Here is a 25,516-nt window from a genome sequence, read left to right as displayed (position 1 = left end):
TTCATAGTGGTAAGGGTGGAGTTGCTCAACACGTATTTGGGAATAAACAAATGCACGAAGATTGCCACACTCCCTGGTGTCACAGTTGGCCAGGTGAAGAGCATTTTACAGTTGAGTAATTCCAGATAAAGACAGGAACATGGTGTTTATAAGCTGCCCTTAATGGAGGCGAACGCAGACAGAAACCAGGGGAGGGAGGAATCAGGGCCCCTGCGGAGACAGGGCCAGCAGCAGGGTCGGCAGGCTCTAGGACCCCAGGGCGGGAGAACCCAGGCCTTGCTGGCAGCAGACCTGGACGGCAGGTGGAAAGGCGGCCTGCATCTCGCTCTCCTGCCCCTCGCTCAACTGCAAAAAAATCAAAGGGACACCGTGGGGCGCTCAATAAATATTTGTCCAATGCGTGAATGAGTAAAGGCGAGGGAGGGGGCGTGTTTTGAAAGCCCATCCCACTCTCCCTATCAACCACACCTCGGTAGTCATTCCCGGATAAAACTCTCCCCTCCCGGTGACCGTCGCCAGCGGACACCATGCCCAGGTATACGGTGCACGTGCGCGGAGAGTGGCTGGCGGTGCCCTGCCAGGATGCGCAGCTCACGGTGGGCTGGCTGGGCCGGGAGGCCGTGCGGAGGTACATCAAGAACAAGCCAGACAATGGTGGCTTCGCCTCGGTGGACAATGTGAGCTTCCTCGTGCGCCGCTGCAAGGGCCTGGGCCTGCTGGACCACGAGGACCCGCTGGAGGTGGCCCTGGAGGACAACGAGTTCGTGGAAGTGGGTGAGTGGCCGGAGGGAAGGGGTGCGAATCACTTGGCCGGGCATTCCCGGGAGGGACGGTCCCTTGTCCTCCCCAATTGGGCGGGTGGTGGTGGCGGGGAGCGGGGATGGGGGCGGGGTCCTTGCACACCCCTGCGAGGAAGGCAGGAGTGTTATCCACCTTTTACAACGAGGCAGCCCGACTCGGAAAGGAGGAGACTTCTTACTAGCAGCAAAGACTAGATTTGAACTCAAGACCGCAGGGCTGAAGCCTTTTGCAGTTACTGAATCATTTTGAAAATCCCTTAGCCCCTTCAAAAGAACCTCACCAGACTGGAGGCCAGTAGCATAGATTTAAATCAAAATTAAATCTATTTTGTTTAACAAAACTATCAAATATTAAAAACACATAGATTTAAATATTAAATATATTAAAAATATTAAAACAATAGATTTAAAACAAGATAAAGTCGGTGATGGGGATGGAGGTGGGGTTGGATCTTGAACTTTCATTTAAACCCTTTCATGCATGCCTGGCACCTACATCTCTGCCTTTTGCTCTCCTCCTTTGTAAATTTAAAAGCATGAGAAGTCGTTTTAAAGCAGCCATTTCTGTAGAATTTCGAAGGCAATTGAAGAGCCCTTTTCTTGGTTTAGCAGTAATGCCAAAAGTGGCTCTCCACTGGGATCCCTAAGGGGTCTCTCTTGCATTCTTGTTTCAGTTATAGAAGGGGATGCCATGTCTTCCGACTTCATTCCATCGCAACCAGAAGGAGTTTACCTGTATCCTTTCCTGCAGGCTTGTGGGTCTGCTCTGGGGGCTACTGCTGCCAATGATGGGGCTGGGGCTTTTCCACACTACCCAGTATTTTCCTTTACCTGACTACAGATACAGCAAATACCGGGAACCCGAAAAGGTAAGTTTCAAACCAATTCCTTTTTTTAAGAAAATTAAGTCCCCCCACCCCCATTTAAGGAGGAGGAGGGCTAAAAAAATTTATGACCAAGCATCATCAATGAGGACAGGGCTTTATCCAGCTCTGTGTAATAGGGAAAGGCATTATGCTTTTCCACTTCTAATTTTCCTTCCTCAACCTCCTCTTCAGCAAGCTGTCTTTGTAACTAGCACATTAGTGTTTGATAGTAGTGATAAAATCTCTGACGTGTCAGAGCTTTATTCTGCTTCAGGCTTCCCTACTGTTGTGAGCGACTAAGCTGTTTGCACTCACGGAGATTCCCTTCTTTTGTGCAGTACATTGCCTTAGATGGGGACAGCCTGACCACAGAGGATCTGGTCAACTTGGGCAAGGGACACTACAAAATCAAGGTATGCTGGAGGGAGGGGAAGGACATCCTCTGACCTTTTTCGTGGCACGTGTAAATCTTTGACATGTTCAGCTCTGACCAATGTTTTCCTAGCTCACCCCCACTGCTGAAAAGAAGGTGCAAAACTCCAGGGAAGTCATAGAAAGCATCGTGAAAGAAAAAACTGGTATCCTTTTCTCTTTGTATTACGCAGTTCTTTTTATAGGCTTAAAAAATGCCGCCTGTGTCTAATTGTATAACGTCTGGTTTTTATTCTAGTTGTTTACGGCATTACTACAGGTTTTGGGAAATTTGCCAGAACTGTAATTCCTGTCAGTAAACTAGAGTAAGTTTGATTCCTCCCCACCAAACACACACACAGTCACATGCCACTTATTCTCATTTTGGAGATTTCTTTCAACAACAGAACTAATTAACATTTGCCCCAATTTACAGATAAGGAGGGTGAGGCTCGGGTTAACTCACACAGGAGTTGATATAGAAAACACAGACTTGCTGGTTTCTTCCATTGCCCCATCATGCCTATTCTGTCCCTCCAAAGATTTAACTATGTTCCCAGCTGAGGGAACATTTTCACGGTGAGGTATCTAAGAGGGCTTTTTTCTCTTCCTCTTCCAGGGAGCTCCAGGTCAACCTAGTACGTTCACATTCTTCAGGTAACTCACTCCAAACATTCAGTGCCTCCTAGATCTTGTTTGATTTGAATGAAGTGCAGTCGGTCCTCCGTATCTCCGGGTTCTGCATTCCCAGATTCAACCAGCCTGGGATGTTCCTGAATCCAGATTAGGAACCCGCAGATGCTGAGGGCCGACTGTACTACATCACTTTATATAAGGGACTTGAACATCCGGGGATTTTGGTATCTGCAGGGGGGTTGGGTTGGGGGCCCTGGAACCAATACCCGGAGGACTGTGTAGCACAGTTTCAGGCATCCTTTAACAGCGTCCAGAAGCTAGCGGATTCCAAGGAGTAGGTGCCGATTCTGCTGCCGGGGGGGCGGGGGTGGCGGAGAGGGGGGAAGCAGAAAGCATCAGACAAGACCACCTTTCAACTGAATCTCAGAAAAAGGAATGGGCCAGGTGAAAGGATGGGGTTGGGATGGGAGCGTGAATACCGTCGTGCCAAGAGAGTGATGCAGTCAGGGGACGAAATTAAGGCTGGAACTCAGGGAGGATCTGTTCGGGACGAGGTGAGATGGGAAAGTCTGTCAAGAATCCCATCAGACTGCAAGAGAGCTTGTGCTGAGGAGTCCGGACGCTATTCTAAGGGTATTGAGGAGGGCGGGGCGTTCACTGACGCTTCCAAGAAGGGGAAGTGGGAAGGCAAAACTGGATTCTCAAATCTGTCTGGAAGATGAGAGTTGAAGAAGCAAGAGAATCAGGAGAGAAAGCAGGTGCAAGTATCTGAGCCAAGACGTGGCGAGAAATTTGAGATGGAGACGGCTGGGAGAAGGAAAAGATTTTGTTTTTCTTGGAGAAAACATCAATTCTGTTTTGTAGGTGTTGGGAAGCCACTAATCCCTGAGAGATGTCGGATGCTCTTGGCTTTAAGGATCAATGTCTTAGCCAAAGGATACAGTGGCATTTCCCTGGAGACTCTCAAACAAGTTATCGAAGTATTTAATGGTAATGCAACAGATACCCAACTGACCCTCCGATGAGGCTGTGTGTGTACCACAGGTAGACTTGATTGACGGGGTGGTGAGAAATTGGTGAGAAAAGAAGACATAAACTAATGGAGATGAGTGGAAAATGAGCTTGGCAAGAAGGAGGTTAGCTAGATGGGGGTGCAATGTAGGAGTGAGGCAGAGACTCTTACTCCTGTGGACTTTCACCCATTCTCTATCAGCCTTCACTTAGCATTTGGCATCTTTAAGACTAGAACAAGCCCCTTAAGTCTGGCCTTAAGTTCAGGGCTGGAGAGAACCTTGGATTCAGTGGTGTTTGAATGTGGTTAGATAAGTTGCATCAAATCATCTGGGAAACATAACGATTCCTGGATGTCCACCCCAAAGACGGATTCAGTAGTTCTGGTTGGTGCCTGGGAATCTGAAATCTTCATGCTCCCCAGGGGGTGGGATAGCCAGACTTGAATGACTGAAATTCCATCTCTTACAAAGGTAGAACAGAAATATGAAGATGAAAGACTTGCTTGTGATCAGGAAGCTGTCTACTGCCAAGATAGGAGGCAGTTCAACTCTTCGGAGCTTGCTTCTTGGGATAATTCTAGTGTGGAGATGAGATCTGACATGGGTGGGAGGCCATTGTCCCTTCCCACAAATAAGGATAAACATTCTAGGTCAGTGGAAACTTGGGGACTCTTTGGGGTGAAGGAGTGGGAGGAAAAGCAGGGCTGGGCAGTCACACAGAGCAAAACACATGCTAGATTTTAGGCACAAGTGACATATAACTGTGATATGCCAATCAGTGAATAGCAATTGAATGAACAATATATAGCATACAAGGCTGTGCTGAACCAACCAGCAGTGATTCAACACCTATTTCTACTCCCACCCAGTCTGCCCGACTATACGCCTAAAATCCCAGATAGTGCAACTTCAGCCGTGAACCCACCTGTGCTTTATGGGTGAGCCCAGGGTACCTCTGGGTCCTCGAGTTCTGAGAATTCCCCAGGGTGAACTATGACCTGGAAGCTGACCTATGGGTGGCACTGCTTTATCTTACTGACATTACGTAGCAGTTGGAAAAAAACTGCTATCAGTTTACCTTGGAAATGTCACCTCCTTTTTGAGTAACTTAATGGGAATTTCCTCCAAAACAGTACACGTCCATGTATAAGTGCTGGTGAGGTGGCAGACTGGGTGGCCAGGAATTGGGCAGAAGAGAACAGAGCAATTTGACTATGACTTTACCTCCCCAGAGAACCCCTGTTAAAACCCTGGGGCACCTTATCTTTCTAGAACAATTTGTATTACTTTTTTTTAATGTATTTTTTTAAAGTCTTTATTGAATTTGTTACAATATTGCTTCTGTTTTATGTTTTGGTTTTCTTGGCCTCGAGGCATGGGGGATCTTAGTTCCCTGACCAGGGATCGAACCCGCACCCCCTGCATTGGAAGGTGAAGTCTTAACCACTGGACCGCCGGAGAAGTCCCTGTATTACTTTTCTAATTAAACATTTACATGTTTTCAAACATTCTCCAATAGTTTTTAATGGCTACATACACCAATCAGTCCTATGAAAGTCTCTTAATTTCCTATCTGGATCATTTTAAACTTTATGTTCTTAGAAATAAGGCAGCAAGAATAACAGCTAGCTCCTGATCACATCTTTAAGATACATTGCTAGAATTTCTAGAAATTTCTAGGTCAGATTAGAACATGCACAGTAACAGTAAACAAAGGGGCAGAGGAGCAAGGAGAAGGAAGAAGTTAAGGGAAGAGGTAGTCATTATGGGGGTACGGGTTCCAGATCACCTTTCTTCCATGCAGTCTGATCTTAATTCTTTATGTACAGTGTTCTCCCAACCCCTTCACACAGCATATCCGAGCATGGCCTGGCTAAAACCTGTAACGCTTCCCGTTGTCCTTAGGATAAAGTCTAAACTTAAAGTGGCTTACAGAGAAAGCTTTGCTCCCGGGAGGGTCCTCCTTCCTTCCCTCCTTTCTTTCTCTCTTCCCTGCCTTTCTTTCTCCCCCCTCTCCTTTTTCTTTCTATAGCAGTTCAGCCAGGTCCCTTAAGCATTAGTTGTGCTTAAGGAATTGTCTTTCCCTAAAGCGAGAATGGCCAGAACGAAGTACTCTTGAAGTAACCGGTGCCTCCTTCTCTCCCAGCCTCCTGCCTGCCCTATGTTCCAGAGAAAGGAACTGTCGGTGCCAGTGGAGACCTTGCCCCACTCTCTCATCTTGCTCTTGGGCTAATCGGGGAAGGGAAGATGTGGTCTCCGAAGAGTGGCTGGGCTGACGCTAAATACGTAAGATTTTAATAACAGCTTCCACCTGCAGTAATTTCCCGAGGCTGGACACCAGGCGTACTTGCATGCTTTCTAGCACTCCATCCTTACAGCAGCCCGACAAGGGAGCCACTGTTATCCCTATTCTATGGCTGTGACAACTGAAGCTTAGAAGTGTGGACAGAGTCAGGAGCTCAGCCTTAGCGCAGTACAGATGTCAAACTAGGCAAGGCTCTTAGCTTCCATATGCAACTGTCAGCCTTCTGGACTTGGAGATCACCTTGGTAAAAAGGTACAGCAGCCAGTGTTAATTGTGGGAATTTATTCTGCATCTAAAACATTTCCAGTGCCTATCCAGGTCACGTGTTGTTGCAGGTTTATTTACTTGCTGGTCTAATAGGTACAGAGCTGTAGATCATAGCACTGACTTATAACCTCTGGAAAGGAGGCTCCACTCCCCCCTTCCCCCGCAAGCTGTCATCTGTTGGCCAATCGGAAAGGCTTGTTTTTGATAAAGCTTTCACGTTTTCTTCGTTCATCTCCAAATTCATCAGAGCAGCCCAAAGAACTGTTTGAAGTGTCGTCTCTGATCTCTTGCTGGGAGGTCCCCTAACAGTAACTGAAGGGGCAGAGGACCAAGGAGGAAGAAGTTAAGGGAACAGATAGTCCTTCGGGGGTTTGGGTTCCAGATCACCTTCCTTCTATGCAGACTGATCTTGATTACTTCTCTATGTACAGTGTTCCCACAACCAACTTCACACAGCAAATCCAAGCATGTCCTGGCCAAAACGTGTAATGCTTCTCACTGTCCTCAGGATGATGTCCAAAATTGAAGTGGCTTACAAGAGTCTTGCTTGTCATATCCACACCCCCCCCCCAGCCAAATCCTTCCCCAGCAACATTGTACATCACAGAAGCGAGAGGTGGCCTGCAGCTGGAGTGCCCTGTGTCCCAGACAGAGGGACCAGCCATGTCCATTCTTCTCTTCCTGCTTCCGATAAGTCCTCTGAGAAACTTCCCTCTCTGCTCTTCTGGTTCTTTTCCCTATAGGCCCACCCCGTCAAGTCCCTTTTGCCCCTCCTTTGTGCCCTCCCAGCATCTTCTGTGATTATTTTCCACGGAACCTTACCCACTTCCTACCTCCTGTTACACTTAACATGCTATGACTGTGTTTGCCCTTGAGCTTGTCTGTCTCCATTGTTCCTACCCTCAGCCCCACTCCTGGGACAGAGTTAATCATGTGATAGATATTCTAATGAGCTTGTGAAATTGACAGAGTCCGTGGTCCTGCCTCTGTGTCTTCCTTCTTCCCTAGAGGGACCTTAACCTCGTGATTGCTTTCACTTCTTTTATTTCAGGGGAAGATCATTCTGCCCATTTCCCCTCAGGATTCTGTGTCCATCTCTTGGGCCCATAAGTCCCTCTTCACTGGTGCTCACACATTTGCCATACAAGCGAGAAGCCCTGCTCTGAGGTTCTGCTAGTGTTCAGACAAGTAGGACGAGGGTGGAGGACTTTCTAGGTCAAGCTCTGGAGGCCAGGGAATGTGGACAGAGTTTGGAGCTCAGCCTTAGCGCACCTGCATCTGGATGTGCATCTGCTCAGGAAGCAGCAGTAAAAAAAAAAAAAAAGTGAATCACTAAAGTGGAAACTGAACGCAAAGGACCTAGAAACCAACATTCAGGGTTGATTTTGTAGACACTAGCCCCCGACGTAGGTACAAAAATTACTTGAAAGCTAAGTCTGCTTGCAGACTAAAGAACGGAACTAGAGGATAGACCAGCGAAGATAAACAGAACCAATTCACGGAGGTCTAATCTTTTGTAAGACAGGCCTTTGGGCTTACAAAGTCTTTTATTGGATTCCACATGAAATTAGAAATACGCTGGTATTTCATTTGATACCCATTTTTACCTTTTAAATCATTCTACAGGTCCTGGCAGCTCATGGATTGAAACCCATAGTTTTGAAGCCAAAAGAGGTAAGGAGACTAAGGAAAATTTGTTCTCTTTAACAAATCTTTACTTAATAGCTATTTTCAGTCTTAATATCAGCCTCACTGGTTTCTTAAAATAAACATAGCTTCCATGTTTGCTTAAGTTGGGCACTGAAGAAAGGGCTCTGCCATAAGCACTGAAAAGACTCTTCAGGCCACAGATGCCTAGGGGTTCTCTTACAGAAGAACTTAAACTTCAAATCGGGATCTCTAAGGACCCCTAAGAGATGCTGTAAGCCAACATCCCTTGGGATGCTCTAAGCCAAGAGTCTCGGACCAGAAATTTTTCCAGGTGTCTTGTCTATAATGATGAGAAGTTGAAGAAATGTAGCATAATTAAGAGCGAAAGATTTGATATGCCATCTACATTGGATCACCACTGCTGCCTTAATGACGGGGATACTTAACAGCTATTCCATCTGCTCGATTTATACTAATGATTTCACATATGATGGCACTTCATCCTTGCATACTTAAATAAGCATTACTGCCCTGCACTTTAGAAACCATGGATCAACATCATTCAGCTGACAGGCTAACTTTTCTCTTATGAAAGCCAAAGATATGAAATCAACTTGCACATACACTTGTTACAACAAACAGTGTTAGGAAACTTCTCTCCCCTTCCACAAAGGGTCTGGCGCTCATCAACGGGACGCAGATGATCACCTCCCTGGGCTGTGAAGCTGTGGAGAGAGCCAGTGCCATTGCTCGGCAGGCTGACATAGTGGCGTCCTTGACCCTCGAGGTGTTGAAGGGCACCACCAAAGCCTTCGATACTGGTCAGCATGGCTCTTCCGCTGGTTTGCTATTCATTCAGGCAGAGCTCGGGTGCACGGGGGGAGGGGAGGCTGGTCAAGGTGTTCAGACGCGGGAGTGGTGGGGGTAGATGGTAGGGAAGAAGAAAATCCAAGTGCCTGTGCCTTCGTAGGACTGCTGCAGCTTCATCTAAGTTACGCCACACTTGACCCTTGAAACGACCATGTTTCACAGACAAATGCTGACCCAGAGGGTTGAGTGACCTGCCCCAGATCACCAGCTCTGACTCCCATCAAACTACATGTTGTCTTAAGAATCTGTGGGCAGGGGTTTCCCTGGTGGCACAGTGGTTGGCAGTCCGCCTGCCGATGCAGGGGACGCGGGTTCGTGCCCCGGTCCGGGAAGATCCCACATGCCGTGGAGCGGCTGGGCCCGTGAGCCATGGCCGCTGAGCCTGCGCGTCCGGAGCCTGTGCTCCGCAACGGAGAGGCCACAACAGTGAGAGGCCCGTGTACCGCAAAAAAAAAAAAAAAAAAAAAAAAAGAATCTCTGGGCAGCATTTGAGAACTAGAGTAGGATTAGTGCTGGTCCCCATTTGAAAATCGGGAGAGAAAAATTGTAGAAGTGGTAGCTTTTCTAGAAAATAATGACTTGGAAAGACTCCCTACTCCTCTATGTAGTAGGACCAAAAAAACTGTCTAAAAATGACTTAGTTAAATTAGGCCACTATTGAGCTCCCTTCCATTATGAGCCTAAATCTTTTTAGGGTAGGCCCAGTGTCTTGAGTTGAATTCCCAGAGATCTCAACACACAGTTTGCACTCAGATATTTAAAGTAGAAAGAATAAAGTCCATAAGGAAAATCTTGCTTTGGAGTTAAGTTTCTAATCCTGAGTGATGGTTAAGGACCCCTGGACTTTTGAGGGCTGTGTCAGCACAGTGGATGGTTCTGTGCCAGCGATGGTAGTTCATTCAATATAAGAATTGCTCAGACTTTTCCTCTTTCATCAATTCTAGACATTCACGCTGTTCGCCCTCATCGTGGGCAAGTTGAAGTCGCTTTTCGGTTTCGGTCCCTCTTGGACTCAGATCACCACCCATCTGAAATAGCAGGTCTGGGCGTGCCTATGTGAGTGAGCTTATTTGCTTTTGGAAATAATTGGAAAGAACTGCTAACATGCCCCCTGCCATCCCTGTATCTTTTCCACAGAAAGTCACAGGTTCTGTGATCGTGTTCAGGATGCTTACACCTTGCGCTGCTGTCCGCAGGTAAACAAAAAAGCTAACAAGTTTCTATTCTTTCCCCCAGTTTGTCGGGGTGGGGAATAGAAAGGGAGGAAGGTGTTAGAAAGTCATGTAATGGTCAGCAGTAGTCCAGATTTCATTACTGCCTCTATTAAAAATGATGTATATGTAATACTTCCACTTTCCAATTATCGTAAAGTTTCTGTTCTATATGATAAGCTGCTTGTTTCCCTTTGAATTACTTTGCTCAACTCCCGTGTAGAGAAGTCCGACGGACAGCTTGTTGTTTTGGTTTAGTGCCCTAACTTTAAAAAATTCTTAGTAATAGCATCATCCTAACCAGTTAATGGAGTTTTACTGGCTCTACCTGTTAGATAGAACTAGAAGCAGTCTGCCAGGAACGTTCATGGGAAAATCTAACCACAATTCAAGGGCATATCCATGGTTAGATCTTATCTGCATTTAATAGGCAGACATAAACCATTATAAATGAATCTGTGAGTCATAACCTTAAATATAAAATGCAGATGACCTGGGTTGGCTTGAGGCAACCTATATTGCAGATGTTCCAACTCATTTGCAAATGGCAATTAGTTAAGTGACGGACTAACATGCATCTCAAGAGTGAAACAATATTTCAGGTTGTACCAGGTTCCAATCTGTAGGGTACTAAAGAGTCCTCCCTAGCATAAATACCCTCTTTTCCTTGTTCTCAGCAAGTTCTGTTCAAGCTTAGCTAGACTGAAAACGTCTATGGGGAAGAATTGCCAAATTAGCTCTACAGTAAGAATAAATCCCAGTTTAAATGTTCTTGCTATTCTAATAAGAATATCAGACTATGTGACAGGGACCATTATCAGTGTCTTCCATGTATTAGCTCATTTGATCTTGTCTTTTAGATCCACGGTGTGGTGAACGACACAATAGCATTTGCGAAGAACATCATTACCACAGAAATTAACAGTGCAACAGATAATCCTGTATCTTTTGATGGTTTACTAAGCTGTGATTATAGAATTCCAGCTGGTCATTTTAAGATCTAAGTGATCGTTTTGTGTAGCCTCTCTGTTGCTCCGTTTCATAGACTAAGTACTTGGGCTCCGAGGTTAAATGCCTTGCTCTAGAGCCGAGCTGGTAAGTGGCAGAGGCAGATCTGTGAACCTAGTCTCAGGTTCGGAGTCTAACGTGCTGTGCTTCCAAAACTGACAGATGAAAGATTAAAGGGGGTATTTCCAACATTGGCTGCAGGGTTTCACGAAGACTTCTGCCCTAAAACCCACTGCTGAGGTTATTGGTAAAAGGATGAAGATCTACATCACAAGTGTGATTGTAGAGACCCTGGGTAGGATGGCATTTATGTGAGCCTTCCTAGGGCTAGTGATACCATGGTGCACTAAACAGAGGCAACCTTTTAACACTTACCTAAGTATTGATCAAAGAGTTATGGCTTTCCTCATCCTGAGTTTATTTCTGACATGGAGTTTACTCAAATCAGTGTTCCCATATTTGTACAAAGAAGAGTAACAATGCTTCTGTCTCTCAAGGATGGAGCCCTTCTTTTCCTTCACGGTGTGGGTATCTCAGCGTCATCTTGTTTTTGCTGTGGAAGGTTCTGTGATGGCTTAGTTCCCCCAGAAGTCGATGTGATCGGTCAGGAGGCACACAGGCAAAGTCTTCACAGAGACAATACTGCCTTTGAAGATCATCCAACCCTTTAGGAACCTATTTCTCCTACCCCACATCTGCCTCAGTTCTTAACATTGGAGAAAGTAGCCCTAAAAGCCTTGCACAGCCCGGGCTAGCAGAGAGCAGCTGTATAAGGTTTCTCACTAGACCTTTTCAATGGGGCTTCTCTGACAAGCTTACCTCAGGATGTGCGTTTTATGTCCTCTCAGGTTGTTTTACAGTTAAGTCAGACCCAAGCTAAATACCCCTCAACTCACTAACCCTCCTCAACACCATCCACCCCCAAATGGAGAAGTAGTTTTCATGAACTCTATGTGCATTCTTCTCTCATCTCTTATTTCTTGCACTGTAGAGCAGAGGTATCCATTCTACACTTACATGATTTAGATTTGAAAGGGTATCTTATGGGGTAATAAAAAGCAAAACAAATAAACAAAAATACCATTAAATTACTGGCCAAGGGAGGGAGGCTCATTCCCTGCTAAATTCTTCCCCCACCACTTGCCTCAGCAAAAATTTCAGCCGAAAGTCCTTTACTTTCTCAGTGAAAGATTCTTAATTGTTGATGAATTTCCAGTTGGCTAATATTTGGGAGTTCTCCGGCAATACTGGTGTTACCCGAAAGAATATTTTTCTCAATCTTCTATTGCATATATAGACCACCTATTACATAGTTGCTGGATATTATAGGAGTTAACTTCTAATTGCTATAACCTAGTAGCCAACAAACAAATGTGGAACAACTAGAGAACAGATGTTGCTTAAGTTGTAAACTGGTGCAGAGATCACTTGCTATAAGGATTCAGAGAATGGAGAGAAGACCAAGGCCTGTCGTTGGGGGTGGGTCCATGGAAAAGGGCAGGAGCTAGGTCTAAGAGGCTCACAGTTATATGCACACAGAAGGGTAATTCCAAACTTGTTAAGTAACACATGCACCTCTACCTCTTTGAAAGTCAGAACCTTTCCTACACAGAGTGAGTTCCTAGTTAATAGGTTGTGAATAGTCTTTAGTCCAGTAGGTGAAAATTAGCTCTTTGGAAAGTCTTTTGCTGCCTTTGTCAGGGTTCCTGTATTTTTTTTTTTTTTTTAAGAAGACATTGGGGTAGGAGTTTATTAATTAATTTATTTATTTTTGCTGTGTTGGGTCTTCGTCTCTGGGCTTCGTTTCAAGGGCTATCTCTAGTTGTGGCAAGCGGAGGCCACTCTTCATTGCGGTGCTCAGGCCTCTCACTATCGCGGCCTCTCTTGTTGCGGAGCACAGGCTCCAAATGCGCAGGCTCAGTAGTTTGGCTCACGGGCCTCGCGGCATGTGGGATCCTCCCAGCCCAGGGCTCGAACCCGTGTCCCCTGCATTAGCAGGCAGATTCTCAACCACTGCGCCACCAGGGAAGCCCCAGGGTTCCTGTTGACTTAAGTAAAATACATGATGGAGTGGAATGATCCCTGAGAGTATTAATGCTTGGTGAGTCCAAAGTTGCCACTGACTTAAGTGGGTTTGCAGTGACCTCTTGGCCGCCATTTGCTATGAACACTCGCACAGGATCAGTGAGTAGAAGGTCTGAAAATTTTCCCAGAATTGATTGTTCCAACAATTTGGTGGTTGCTCATCAGCAAAATCTTCCATTCGGCAGGTTCTTCGATGGAGCACAAGCTCGCAGTGCCCAGTGAAGAAACAGAATTTGCTTTTAAACTGGTGTCCTGATCTCTGTTCTTAGTTTCAGGTTATAAACTTTTTGAGGGCAAGTACTGACCACCAGATTAGTAATGTTATGGCGCTTGAGGATCTCTCATCCCAAGAGAAAACATCATTTCATGCTTCATGTTTCTTTGACCCCCAGTTGGGTGGACACAGTCATCCTTAAGGTTTTTGTTTTGTTTACCTTTGTACCCCTTCATGTCAACACCTGCCTGTGGAAAGACTCTCCTTCTCTCCACTCTCCCTTTGTACAAGGGCTACCATCTCAATGTTAGAAATGAGCAATTGGGGAAAGAGTTATACTTGAAGTGATCACCAAGTGTTATGTGAAAGCCTTAACCTATTTTGAAAGATGGTCTTTGCCAGAAGGGGAGAGACTGTTTCTGGAGGAAACTTCCATGGTGAATATCCAGCCAAAGTAAGCTTTTTAGAATTGCTCCTGACCCTGAAAGCATATTCTAATATAGGCCAACTGAATTGAGACACTCTTTCAGGCCCTGGACTATTTGGCCATTGGTGTCCATGAACTTGCTGCAATTAGTGAAAGAAGAATTGAAAGGCTCTGCAACCCCTCCCTCAGCGAGTTGCCTGCCTTCCTGGTGGCTGAAGGTGGTCTGAACTCTGGATTCATGATAGCCCACTGCACGGCTGCAGCCCTGGGTAAGGACACTGCACTTTGCCCAGAATGCAAGCCTATCCACCTAAAGGCCTTTCCATTTTACCTAAAAGTGTCACATTTTGTCTTTGAGATCTAACGTTTTCACCACCTCCATGTGCATCCTCAATACAAATGCAGCAGGTTTAGAGAAAAAAATATAAAATAAAACCTAGGCAACACTATACTGAAACATAACAACACACTAATGAGGTTGTAAATAAGGAGGTTTCCATGATTTCTCTGTAGGAAGCAATGTGACATCACATGTGAACTTCATCTTTGTAGTTTTTTCACTAATCTCAATTTGAAGATTATCAGAAGGAAAAAGGCAAAAGATGTTTATAGCTACTGGTGAAACTTGAGCTGATCCAAATGATTAAAGTTTGGCTACATTCCGTAAGACATACCAACCACTAAAAACATAAGGATGTTATTACAACATGCAAAAATGCTTATAAGAAGCAAGATGCCCTCTATGAAAATTGAGCTTTAATATAGCAGATTTCTGACTCGAGACTGTCAGGGACAGAGAAGTAACATCAGAATAGAGACTGGCACAAAGGAAGTGCAAAGGGCTTCACTTATATTTACTCAATCGTCAAACAATACCAAGAGGCAGGTACTATTATTTCCTCCATTTCAAAGATGAATACTTGAAGATCCAAGAAGTTAAGTGACCTACTCAATACTGCACAGCTAGTAAAAAGTAAAGCAGAATTCAGACCCAGGCATTTTGGCTGGCAAATTTGTGCTCTCACTTCAATTAATAAGGATCTCTTTTAAATCAATACTTAATCCTAAAATATGGTTGCCAAATTTAACAAATAGAAATGCAGGCTGCCCAGTTAAATTTGAATTATTCAGCATATTATCTGGTACTAAAAAATTATTTGTTTTTTTAATCTGAAATTCGAATTTAACTGGGCATCCGGTATTTTTTCTGGCAAAAGTACCCAAGAGGCAGGATAGCATAGTGGCTCATAAGAGCATAGACTCTGGGTCCGAATCCCAGGTCTGCCCATTTACCAGCAGCGTGATATGGAGCAAGTCTCTTAATCCTGTTGACCCTCAGTTTACTCCTGTGTAAAATGGGGGTGATAAATTTACCCAACGGGGCTGTTTTGAGGATTAAATTAATGAATGCGTGGAATGCCTAAGAACTGTGCCTGGAGTGTCATGAGCACTAAATTAATATTAGTTGTTGTTACTATTACTACTCAGCCCTTCCTCAGTTAAGTGTCACACTAACACTCAACACAGCCAACAAAGAGCCACTGAGTTCATTTTCTGTCCAGTATTTTCTATTTACTCAGTTACCTCCTTACTAAAATATCCCTCTAAGGGGCAGCAACTTCTCACATTAACATGGGGGGTGGTAATTGATTTTCAGAGAAGCGTTATGAATTTGGGAAGCCTCGTTTGAATGTGTTTAGCTGCCCTGTCATCTGAAGTTGCTCAGCTTGCTTTCATTGTAATAAAACTGGTGGTTTTCTTTTTTTGGCCACTTGTAAGTTACGTTTCTGAACAAGCCCCACCAAACCAGGTGATCCACATAGCAGGTTCAGGGGCCCAGGACTTGCAGTGCTGAGACCTGAAAGTTCTGGGCAAACCAGGATGAGTGGATCACCATAGTTTATAGTATATTATCTCAGGATCCACTATAGCATAGAAAAGAACTGCAGCTTCACTCAGAGCTGCTCTCAAAGTTCAAAAAAAGAGGGGAAAAAACTCTGCGTTTGACCTTTCCCAGCTTCTGAAGCTGGGGAGAAAGAACTCTGTAATCTAGGTTCTTGCTACTTAAGGTGTGGTCCTCTGGCCCAAAATACAGCCATCACCGGCAATTTGTTAGAACAGCAGAATATCAGGCCCCATCTAAAACTCAACATTTGCACTTTTAACAAGACCCAGTAATTCATTTGCACGATAAAGTTTGAGAGACAGCAACCTAGGCCAACTCTAGACTTCCCCCCACCTCCCCAAGACATCCCCGCAGTCATTCAAGCCCTTGCTTAAACCCAGTACGTCCACTTATGTCATCATTGAACGGTCTCAACTGTAAATCTTCTCGCTCAAGATCTGTGGGTCCAGCCTCAATCCCCAAACGCCACGCCTGAATTGTGATCCCGCCTCCTCTGGTGACATAATCAGATTGTCCTCCAATACCTGGAAATGACCATCACCTTTCTGACCCCAAGTCTCCCTGTCATGCTAAATGCTTCTAGTGTTTTCAACTTGGCTTTGTAATATGAGGGTTCCCATCCTGGTCTTATCTCAGAACTCACTAGAGTTTTAGAGTCCTTCTCACTTTGGGAAAAAAAAACAAACCCAACCTTCTTCCTTTTCCCAAAGTAACTTTGGACCATCTGGTGCTTTGATAACGACCGAGACCTCCTGGAGAGGGTATCCCATGCCGAGGAGCACTTTGGGAAGCCATGTGTCATTTTGGCAATTTTTCTATTAGGAACATACATAAGTATGTCCCTAACTTAACTTCTCTGGCCTCTTGCAGTCTCTGAGAACAAGGCTCTATGCCACCCCTCATCCGTGGACTCTCTCTCCACCAGTGCCGCCACAGAGGACCATGTCTCCATGGGAGGATGGGCAGCAAGGAAAGCCCTCAGGGTCATTGAACACGTGGAGCAAGGTAACCCCAGCCAGTCCGGGATGCAGGCCTCCCTGATAAACTATACGCCAGCGGTCCACAGAGTGGGATCCCCACAGGCAGTATCAGCATCACCTGGGAACTCAGGGCCTGTCCCAGACCTGCTGAATCAGAGACCCCAGGAAAGAGAGCAGAACAAGCTGGGTTTAGCAAGCCCTCCAGGTGGTTCTCATGCTCGGGGAAGATTAAGAACCACATCTGCTGGCTAAGCCAGTTCATCAGCTGGCTTTTTTTTTTAATATGAAAATTTTAAAACATGTTCAGAAGTGGAGAGATTAGTACCAGGAACCTTCCTATGCCTCACTCTAATTCAACAGTTAACACATTTGCTTCATTTTTTTTTTTTTTTTTTTTTACTTTTCCCAAATTATTTTCAAGCAAATCCCTGTTGTCATGTTTTCTTCCTGCATACTTTCTCTCTCAAATACAAACACTCTCTTATCCACCATGATGCCATTATCACATCCGACAAAAATCAACAGTAAGTCTTGGTATCATCGAGTACATATTCAAATTTTCCCAAATTATCTCAACGTCTTTACAGTTTGTTCAAATCAGGATTCAAGACCCACCTTTTAAATTTGGTGGCCCAGGTTTTAAGCTTCTTTTCATTTACAACAGTCCCCTCTCCCTTTTTTTTTTAATTCATGCCATTGACTAGTTAAAAAACCCCGTCAGTTTTCTGACAGAGACTGACATTCTGGATTTACCTGTGAGCTTCCTCGTGGTGGTACTTTTGTTCTCTGTCCCATCATTTCTTGCGTGTTGCAGTTGGTCCTAAAGACTTGACGAGGTTCAGATCCAGACTTTTCAGCAAAGAGAGTTCATAGGTGGAGCCCTGTTGAGTCGACCTCTTCCAGCCTTCTTAATCACTGCTTGTTTGGTTTCTTAAAGAGAAACTGCCTTCCTTTAGGCATTGTTCTCTAAATTCCTAAATTTTTGCAACTGTATTGGAAGCAATTGGCTGACAAAAGAATACCACTATTTTAAGATAAATGTGAGAGAGTTGAGTATTCTTTTTCTGGTAACAGCTCTGTTGACATATAATTCATATACCATACAATTCACCCATCTAAATTGTACGATTCAGTGGGTTTTAGTAGAGTTGTGAATATATCAGAGCTGTGAGTCAACACCACAGTCAACTCTAGAACATGTTCATCATCCCAGAAAGAAACCTTGTACCCTTTACTATCACTCCCTTCTCCTCCCTATCCGGCCTGGTTTCGGGTGGAAAGGCATGTATCACTGAGCACAGTGGATTAAGTGGTGAATGAGGTATTCTCTGCCCTCTTGGAAATTAGAGTCTACCTAAAGAGGAAGACATTGAACAACAACTTGGCAACCCTTTGTAGCACTTAACAAAACTCTGACTAAAGAATTGAGTTATAGGAGGCTATAATTGAACCTGACCTAGTCTGAAGGGATGAGAAAAGGCATTTCCAAAGGAGTATTTAAGATTAAGACCTGAAACGAATAGGGCCAGCTAATTGGGAAGAGGGGAGCAGTATTTAATAAGGAAAGGGGATGTGTGTGCACAAAATAAATTGTTCTGGGATGCGTCGCAATGATGTACAGATGCCCACACTCAGGAAAGAACTGGGATGGATGACGAAGGGCAGTTCTCTACGTGGAGGCAGCTGACGGCTGCAGGAGGTCAGGTGAGAAGAACACCAGGAACAGAGAGGTGGTTGCACTCAGGGGAAAAGAAGACCTGAAATGTTACCAGCCCACTGGAGGAAGGAGGGAAAACTTCTCAAAGGGAGCAGCTTAAAAAACCCAGTGTGGGGACTTCCCTGGCGGTCCAGGGGTTAAGACTGGGCGCTTCCACTGCAGGGGGCGTGGGTTCATCCCCCTGGCTGGGGAGCTAAGATCCGCATGCCCTGTGGCGGTCCAAAAAAGATCTGGAGTGAGAGGGAGTCCGAAGCCCAAGCACGGACATCAGTCAAGGCCAGGGGATGGTGGGGAGGTGGGAAGGAAGGGGATGTAAGGTCAGGAGAAGCAGTCTTTTCTTAGTGAAAGGGACACGGGTTTAAATTAGCCTCAGATGTCCATAAAATGAATAGCGTCAGTTCTGAAAACTTTAAGAACATCCTTGCAATATATCTAAGTAGAACTATTACTTATTTGCTCAGGATGGTTTTAGTTCATGTGACTCATACTCTGTTAAGGTGAAGAAAATATTCATGGGAAACTAGAAGGTAATTCCACGATTCTTAGGATATTTTAAGTGTATTTAAATTTTTGGAAGGGGAGGGCAAAGGTGGTTATTAGGCCACTGAATATCAGCTTATTTCAAAATAAATGAGAATCGTATTTTTAAAAATCCAGGTACATCAAGATACACTGAACCCTTTGCATCTGTATCAATGAAGTGTGTGGTTTTTTTTGTTTGTTTGTTTTGCGGTACGCGGGCCTCTCACTGTTGTGGCCTCTCCCGTTGCGGAGCACAGGCTCCGGACGCGCAGGCTCAGCGGCCATGGCTCCCGGGCCCAGCGGCTCCGTGGCACGTGGGATCCTCCCGGACCGGGGCACGAACCCGTGTCCCCTGCATCGGCATGGGGACTCCCAACCACCAAGCCACCAGGGAAGCCCAAGTGTGTGGTTTTTAAATCCCATCTGATGGCATCAGGGAGAACGTATGGTTGTGAATAGCAACAAAGAGCAGTTAACAGAATGCTGAGAGATGGTTACTCAAGGTTTTCCTGACATGTTTCACGTTTATCTTGCAAACCCACCTAAGAAGCTGTCTGTTATATGCACTAGCAAAATCTGCCATTTACCTACTCACATTTCTCCAACCAAGAGGCCAGGTTTGTGTCATGTGGGTGAGGGCAAATCAGGAAGATTAGCCAGCTCTGATCTTGAGCTTCAGCTCTATGAAATAAGCATAAGCACTTATTTAATAAGATGCTTTACTTCTCAAAGTTTCCAGTTCCTTAAGTGTAAAGTGAGGGGACTGGACTAGAAGATGTGAAGTTTCTTCCAGGTCCTAACGGATTCTCTAACTTCATCCTCTCCCATCGTGACCTGTCTGTACTCACCAGAGTTTGGAATGTGCTTTATAAATTTTAAGACAAGAAGTCAAATGTTTTTAATACTCCATTTTGGTTAACCACTTAAGTGGCCTGATGAAGAGATCACTTAAGTGGCCTCTAAGCTTCTAAATTATCTTCTTGGCAAATAACAGAACCCAAAGTGGTTTAATTTTGAATTATATTTCTATAAAAAATTCTTCATTAGACTGTATCAAATGTAGAGAGATTTAGATTTCAGTATTCATAGTGGATCTCAAGGTATGGTACATTCCACAAGCATTCATAGCTAGGAAAAGACAGTGTAAAGATTGTTTTATCAAGAAACTTAAAGTTGGCAAGATGCCAATGGCTAGAATTTCAGTTTTAGTGGATTTGGGAGCCTTTAAGTTTGAAGGTTTGAAACAGACATTGAAGAATTAGTTCCAGGGCAACCAAAGACTCATGTGCTCATTCACTGTCTCCTTCAATCCTTTGATGAAAGTCTATCTGCCAGGTATTTCAGGCCATAGGGAACAGCAAGACTGAAAACAAATTAAAATTGACACAAAGGTAGAAATAGGAAACAGGTCATCCATCTTGATCAGCTGAGGGGAGAAGGGGAAAGCTGATTTACCTGGATAGTCCTCCCCTTCTCACCATTAAAGATGCATCCAAGGGGTTAGAAAAGCACATTTAAGATGGTAACCAAATACCAAGGGATCTTCAGTCTACCCATAGACGGGGAGAACCAACCATCTGTTAGTTGGCTGGTGATGGCCATCAGCTTGCATGGGATTTATGTCCCTCAAGCATGAAGTCAGACTCTAATCAGCCGTCCCCTCGTCCTTCCTTGTTTCAGTGCTGGCCATCGAGCTTCTTGCAGCCTGCCAAGGGATAGAGTTTCTACGCCCTTTGAAAACTACCACTCCACTGGAGAGGGTCTATGACCTGGTGCGCTCAGTTGTAAGGTAAAGTCAAGCAGATTCCTGGAAAGTGACACTGCTTTAGAACTTTGAATCCTGGCAGCAGTTAACGTTGGCTCATGGTTTGATGTGCTGTCTCTGCAGGCCCTGGATAAAAGATCGCTTCATGGCCCCAGACATCGAGGCAGCGCACAGACTGCTCATAGAGCAGAAGGTAAATTGGCTACTTGGCTTAGTCCTTAGTTTGGGGTCGTTATGGGAAAGCAAAGTGGGAGTGGAGAGTGGAAAAACATTCATATTCTTTTGCTTCCTGGCTGTTCCTTGGAAGTGAACCAAAAGGTACTCATGCAACTTTCAAGGTCACTAAGAAACTATTCGATACACTCTGAAGTGTCCCATGTTGCACCCAAACATGGACTATCTAAGGATTAGAAGCTGGAATGAATTTTAAATGGACTTTGGGGACAAGTATTTGTGGGGAGAAAATGAAAGGTTCATGGATTCCTCCCCATCAAGAAGGTTCTCTCTTATTAAAAATACATTCTCTTTCTGTAATGCTATCGCCACCACCACCACCTGGTTCAGTGACTGTATAGACCTGAAGAGAAAACAAATTTCCCGAGTTTTTATTCAAAGGGATCTGGATGTGTCTAGTGCACTGGTGTGTCCTGCCCCATCACACTGGGTGAGATACAGGGTCTCTTTATTGCTTCTTCCCTCTGGCTACATTGACTGCAGATGCATCTGATAGGGACAGATGCCTAGAATGAGGACTCATTTTTAAAATATAGTTTTAAAGTTCTTTAAGCCTTTAATTTGTAGGTATCATGTTCCCTAGAATTGCCTGATTTTCCCCTGGAACCAATGCGCTGCTCTCGGGGAACAATTTTTTTCCTTTGACCTTCACCCCTGTCATTTCTAAGTGTTCCCTGTACCCTTTGAGGGGAATTCCCTTGCTTGCTGCCAACTTTGGTGCTAGAAGAGAGGTGTGTGAGAGCTCAGCCTTTTTTTTAATTGAAATATGATTGACATATATCATTATATTAGTTTGCAATATAATGATTTGACATTTGCATATATTGCAAAATGGTCACCACAGTACGTCTAGTTACCATGCACTACCACACATAGTAACCATTTTCTTCTCATGGTAAGAACTTTTAAGATCTATTCTCCTAGCAACTTTCAAATATACAGTGCAGTATTATTAACTATAGTCACCGAGCTGTACATGACATCTCCAGGATTTGTTTACTTTATAAGTGGAATTTTGTACCTTCTGACCCCCTCCACCCACTCCCCCAAACCCCCGCCTCTGGCAACCACCGGTCTGTTCTCTGCATCTATGAGCTCATTTTTTTTTTTTTTTTTAGATTCCACATATAAGTGAGATCGTATGATATTTGTCTTTCTCTGTCTGACTTATTTCACTTAACATGATGCCCTCAAGATCCATCCATGTTGTTGCAAATGGCAAGAGTTCCTTCTTTTTTTAGGGCTGAATAGAATTCCAGTGTGTGTGTGTGTGTGTGTGTGTGTATCTCACAATTTCTGTATCATTCATCCATTGATGGACACTTAGGTTTCTTCCGTGCCTTGGCTATTGTAAATAGTGCAGTGAACCAGGGGGTGCAGATATCTTTTCAAGGAGGTTAGCTTTTGAAAGAATACATTTTCTAAGATAATACAAAAGAATAGGAAATGCTCCTTCCCTGTCAGCGGCAACCAGATTAAAAGCAGCTATAATATAAACAAAAAGCCGGACTTTAGTTTGAGAAGATGTTATGCTTGAAAGGAAATAGGTTGGTGGGTGGAGGTAAACACTAAACAAGTCTGTGAAACAGTGCTTCTCAAACTGTAAAGTGCACGTGAATTTCTAGGGGATCTTGTTAAATGCAGGTTCGGATTCAGTAGGCCTGCAGTGGGGCTGACATTCTGACTTGTCCCAAGCTATGCTGACGCTGCTGGTCCAGGGGCCACGTTCTGAGTAGCAAGGGTCCAAAGAACAGAGGGCATGTGGCATGGAAAGAGAGCAAAGAGGAAATCCACTGCCTCTTATCATTTAAGGCTTGCCTTAGAAAACACACAGTCCCATCCTTGAGCGACTTTCCTTAATTCCATCCACACTGAATTCTCTAGGTTTCGTTTGTTTCCTGGCTTGTTTTGCTTTAGAAGAGTAAGCAGCTGAAAACCTTCATGGTAACTTTAGAAACATTTTGGACTTTGTATTTTAAAAGCTGTTAAAGCAACCAAAGACTCATTGACAGATCATGTGTCAAATGGCTTATAATAAAAGCAAGCAAACAGCTGCTGTGTTATCTAGTCAGGTAGAGATAATGTTTTGACTTCATATGAAGTTGATGTTTAATGGCATGTGAAAACAATGTTGTCAACACTTTGTTTTGTCCTTGCATTTCAGGTTTGGGAAGTAGCTGCACCATACATCGAAAAATACAGAATGGAGCATATTCCGGAATCAAGACCTGTTTCTCCAACAGCATTTTCATTGGAATTTCTGCACAAGAAATCGACCAAAATCTCAGAGTCTGAGGATCTTTAATGCTTTTTGTCACAAATTAGCAGATCAGATGGTACTTAGTTTAACAGCAAACAGTATTATGCTGAAGGAGAAACCTGAGAACTTTCTCAGGTGGATCAATCAATTATATAGTTCAGTTCTAATACCTGCTCTGGTTAGGCTGGTGACAGTATTACATTTACTAAATCTAGCACTGGTTACAGATGAAGCTGGTGTTTCCAGATTATAGGAGTTTTCTTGTTTCTTAACGAAATCTACAGGCCACTCACTCTTAAGGGTGAGAAGGCTAACCACAGCTGCATGGACCTTTGACTCAATATTAGATGAACTCAAATCTTAAGACAGATTGATGGCATTGTTTTCCAAAAACATTAGACTTTTGTGAATCCTTTTTTTTTTTTTTTTTTTGCTTTGTCAAACTCTCCACTACTTAACTTTGGCTGATTGTACTGTGCCATGCTATGATGAATGTTCCTTAATATGTCTTTGTAAACAGCACTTTTTAAGTCATAATTAGTTCTTAAGCTGCTTTTTCTTTTATTCATTGAATCATAGTAAAGAATAGTCAATAGGTCAACAAGAGATTCTGTGTAAAGGAGTTAAGGAATGAATATAAAGATTGCTGTTGGAGTGGTTCTCAATGAATTGTGCATTTCATATTTATCAGATGTCACTACACATATCAGAAAAAGGATTCAGATGCTTAAACTGGAGTAGGAGGTTAGTGTTACTGCTACTTTACCATGTGTCAGTACTCTATTCACATTCTTGTAATAACCCAGCTTAAGATGCCTCCTCATTTCACAGGTAAGGAATCTGATGTTCAGAAGTTAACCAGCCCCCTCTCTATAATGGTAATCATTAAAACAAGGCCCCACTGACAAAGGTCAGATGCGCCCTAGGATGTTACCCAATCTGTTCCCTCCCCTCCCCAAAAAGAAGATAAAGAACTTCCTGGAAAGGCTTAAGTGTAATTGTCCCGATGAAGGATGGGTCACATGACTTCTTGGCTTCCCGAAGCTGTGACTTTGCACCCTTCTGTGCAAACATGAGCAAGGCGCTTTCCAAGTGCAGGAATGTGAGACCATGGCTCTAACAACTGCAGCTGGTCAAGGAAAGGACAGGCACACTTGCCAGCTTGCCTACCTGATTACAGCCTTTTCACAGTAGAGTCTTCTCTTAGGTTGCAGCCTGTCCACAGGAAAGGTAGAGACAGGAGTGCAAACCAAAATTCAGTGAAGCAAAATGTGCTGAGGAACCTGTTTGCCGAAAGGTGGTTCTTGATGCTGTTCTTTGCTGAAATGTAAACACATAAATGAAGTTTATTCATTCTTATCCACGAGCTGCAGTGGAGCCAGTAAACTCAGTGGTCTGATGGCTGTTCGTCACTGGTGTGGGGCGGGTTGGTTTCCCACAGGCCCGCGCGGTCCTCCGGGGTCCTCTGTCATTGAGTTTCATTTCTGAAAGATTTTGTCAGTGCATGCTCACACGGTACAAAGTGTCTTTAGAAAATGTGATTGATTCGGTATACATTCTCCCTCTTCCCCATTGAGCAGCCCAGAAGAGCTGGAGGCATCACGATTTCTGCCCCAGTGAGCTCACCTGGGCTTCATCGCCTGTTCTCTTGGGGCAGCCACAGAGCAAACCCCAAAGCGCAGGGGATTTTCAAGCTTCTTTTGTGCCACATTTGCTAATGTCCTGTTGGCCAAAGCAAGTCACGCATCAAGCCCAAGTCAGTTTGGGAGAGTAACACACAAGGGCGTGGGCGTGTGGTTTGGGGGCTGTAGCTGTCACAGTCTGCCACATACATGAAATTCCACACATAACCTGCAAACTTCCCAGGAAGCTACTTTTCATTACTACTTTAAACTTGTGTCTCCTTTCTGAATCTGGTCCCTGGATTATTAGCTTTTTTATTAAACCTTCTAATTATCTCATGAATAGCACGATCATTTTGCATTTGGGGGTTTACTTTGGTTGAAGGTATTAACTTATTAAATGGAAACACTGAAATTATACCAAAAAACAAAACCACAAAAAGAGTTGGAGGAAATTCGTTTCAGCTCAGGGCACGGGGCCTGGTTCGTCTCAAGGGGGTCCCAGTCCCTTTACTGGGTGATTAGTTCAAGAGACAGCGGAGGTTGCAATTTGGGCCAATGAGACAGAAGAATTTTACTGCAGGCTTGAGAAAACGCTTTCTCTCCTGAGAGCCATGACAGCCAGGCTTTCTCCCTCTCCTGCTTGACCTCAGTGAGAAGACAGAGAGCCCCTCTGGCTGCTGCCTGTCAGCCACACCTGGGGGGACCTGGCCTTGGGGCACCGCCAACACTGGAGGACAGAACAGA

General features: G+C 44.4%; 1 protein-coding gene across 1 annotated transcript; it reads left to right on the top strand.

The window, feature by feature from the left end:
- Nucleotides 1-525: 525 nt before the first annotated feature.
- On the top strand, nucleotides 526-24,626 carry HAL (histidine ammonia-lyase). Its single transcript, XM_007125131.1, has 20 exons — nucleotides 526-774; nucleotides 1,475-1,535; nucleotides 1,642-1,669; nucleotides 2,005-2,079; nucleotides 2,172-2,244; nucleotides 2,337-2,403; nucleotides 2,697-2,734; nucleotides 3,578-3,703; nucleotides 5,873-6,012; nucleotides 7,925-7,972; nucleotides 8,622-8,769; nucleotides 9,763-9,858; nucleotides 9,956-10,014; nucleotides 10,890-10,970; nucleotides 13,725-13,790; nucleotides 13,867-14,032; nucleotides 16,540-16,674; nucleotides 20,569-20,677; nucleotides 20,777-20,846; nucleotides 23,052-24,626. The coding sequence occupies exons 1-20, from the start codon at nucleotides 528-530 to the stop codon at nucleotides 23,190-23,192; spliced, it is 1,974 nt and encodes a 657-aa protein (XP_007125193.1). The 5' UTR covers nucleotides 526-527; the 3' UTR covers nucleotides 23,193-24,626.
- The last annotated feature ends 890 nt before the right edge of the window (nucleotides 24,627-25,516 follow it).

This window comes from Physeter macrocephalus, chromosome 6, assembly GCF_002837175.3.
Source record: "Physeter macrocephalus isolate SW-GA chromosome 6, ASM283717v5, whole genome shotgun sequence".
In the NCBI taxonomy this organism is placed as follows: Eukaryota; Metazoa; Chordata; class Mammalia; order Artiodactyla; family Physeteridae; genus Physeter; species Physeter macrocephalus.
The sequence above is the reverse complement of the archived record's forward strand: the minus strand, read 5'-3'. Positions and strand labels throughout refer to the sequence as shown.

Bases quoted from the DNA above. Each gene is read 5' to 3' on its own strand.
- HAL (XM_007125131.1), top strand. From the start codon at position 528: ATGCCCAGGTATACGGTGCACGTGCGCGGAGAGTGGCTGGCGGTGCCC. The intron at 3,704-5,872 runs GTAATGCAACAG...CTTCTCTCCCAG, and splicing joins AGTTATCGAAGTATTTAATG to CCTCCTGCCTGCCCTATGTT. The intron at 10,015-10,889 runs GTAAACAAAAAA...CTTGTCTTTTAG, and splicing joins CCTTGCGCTGCTGTCCGCAG to ATCCACGGTGTGGTGAACGA.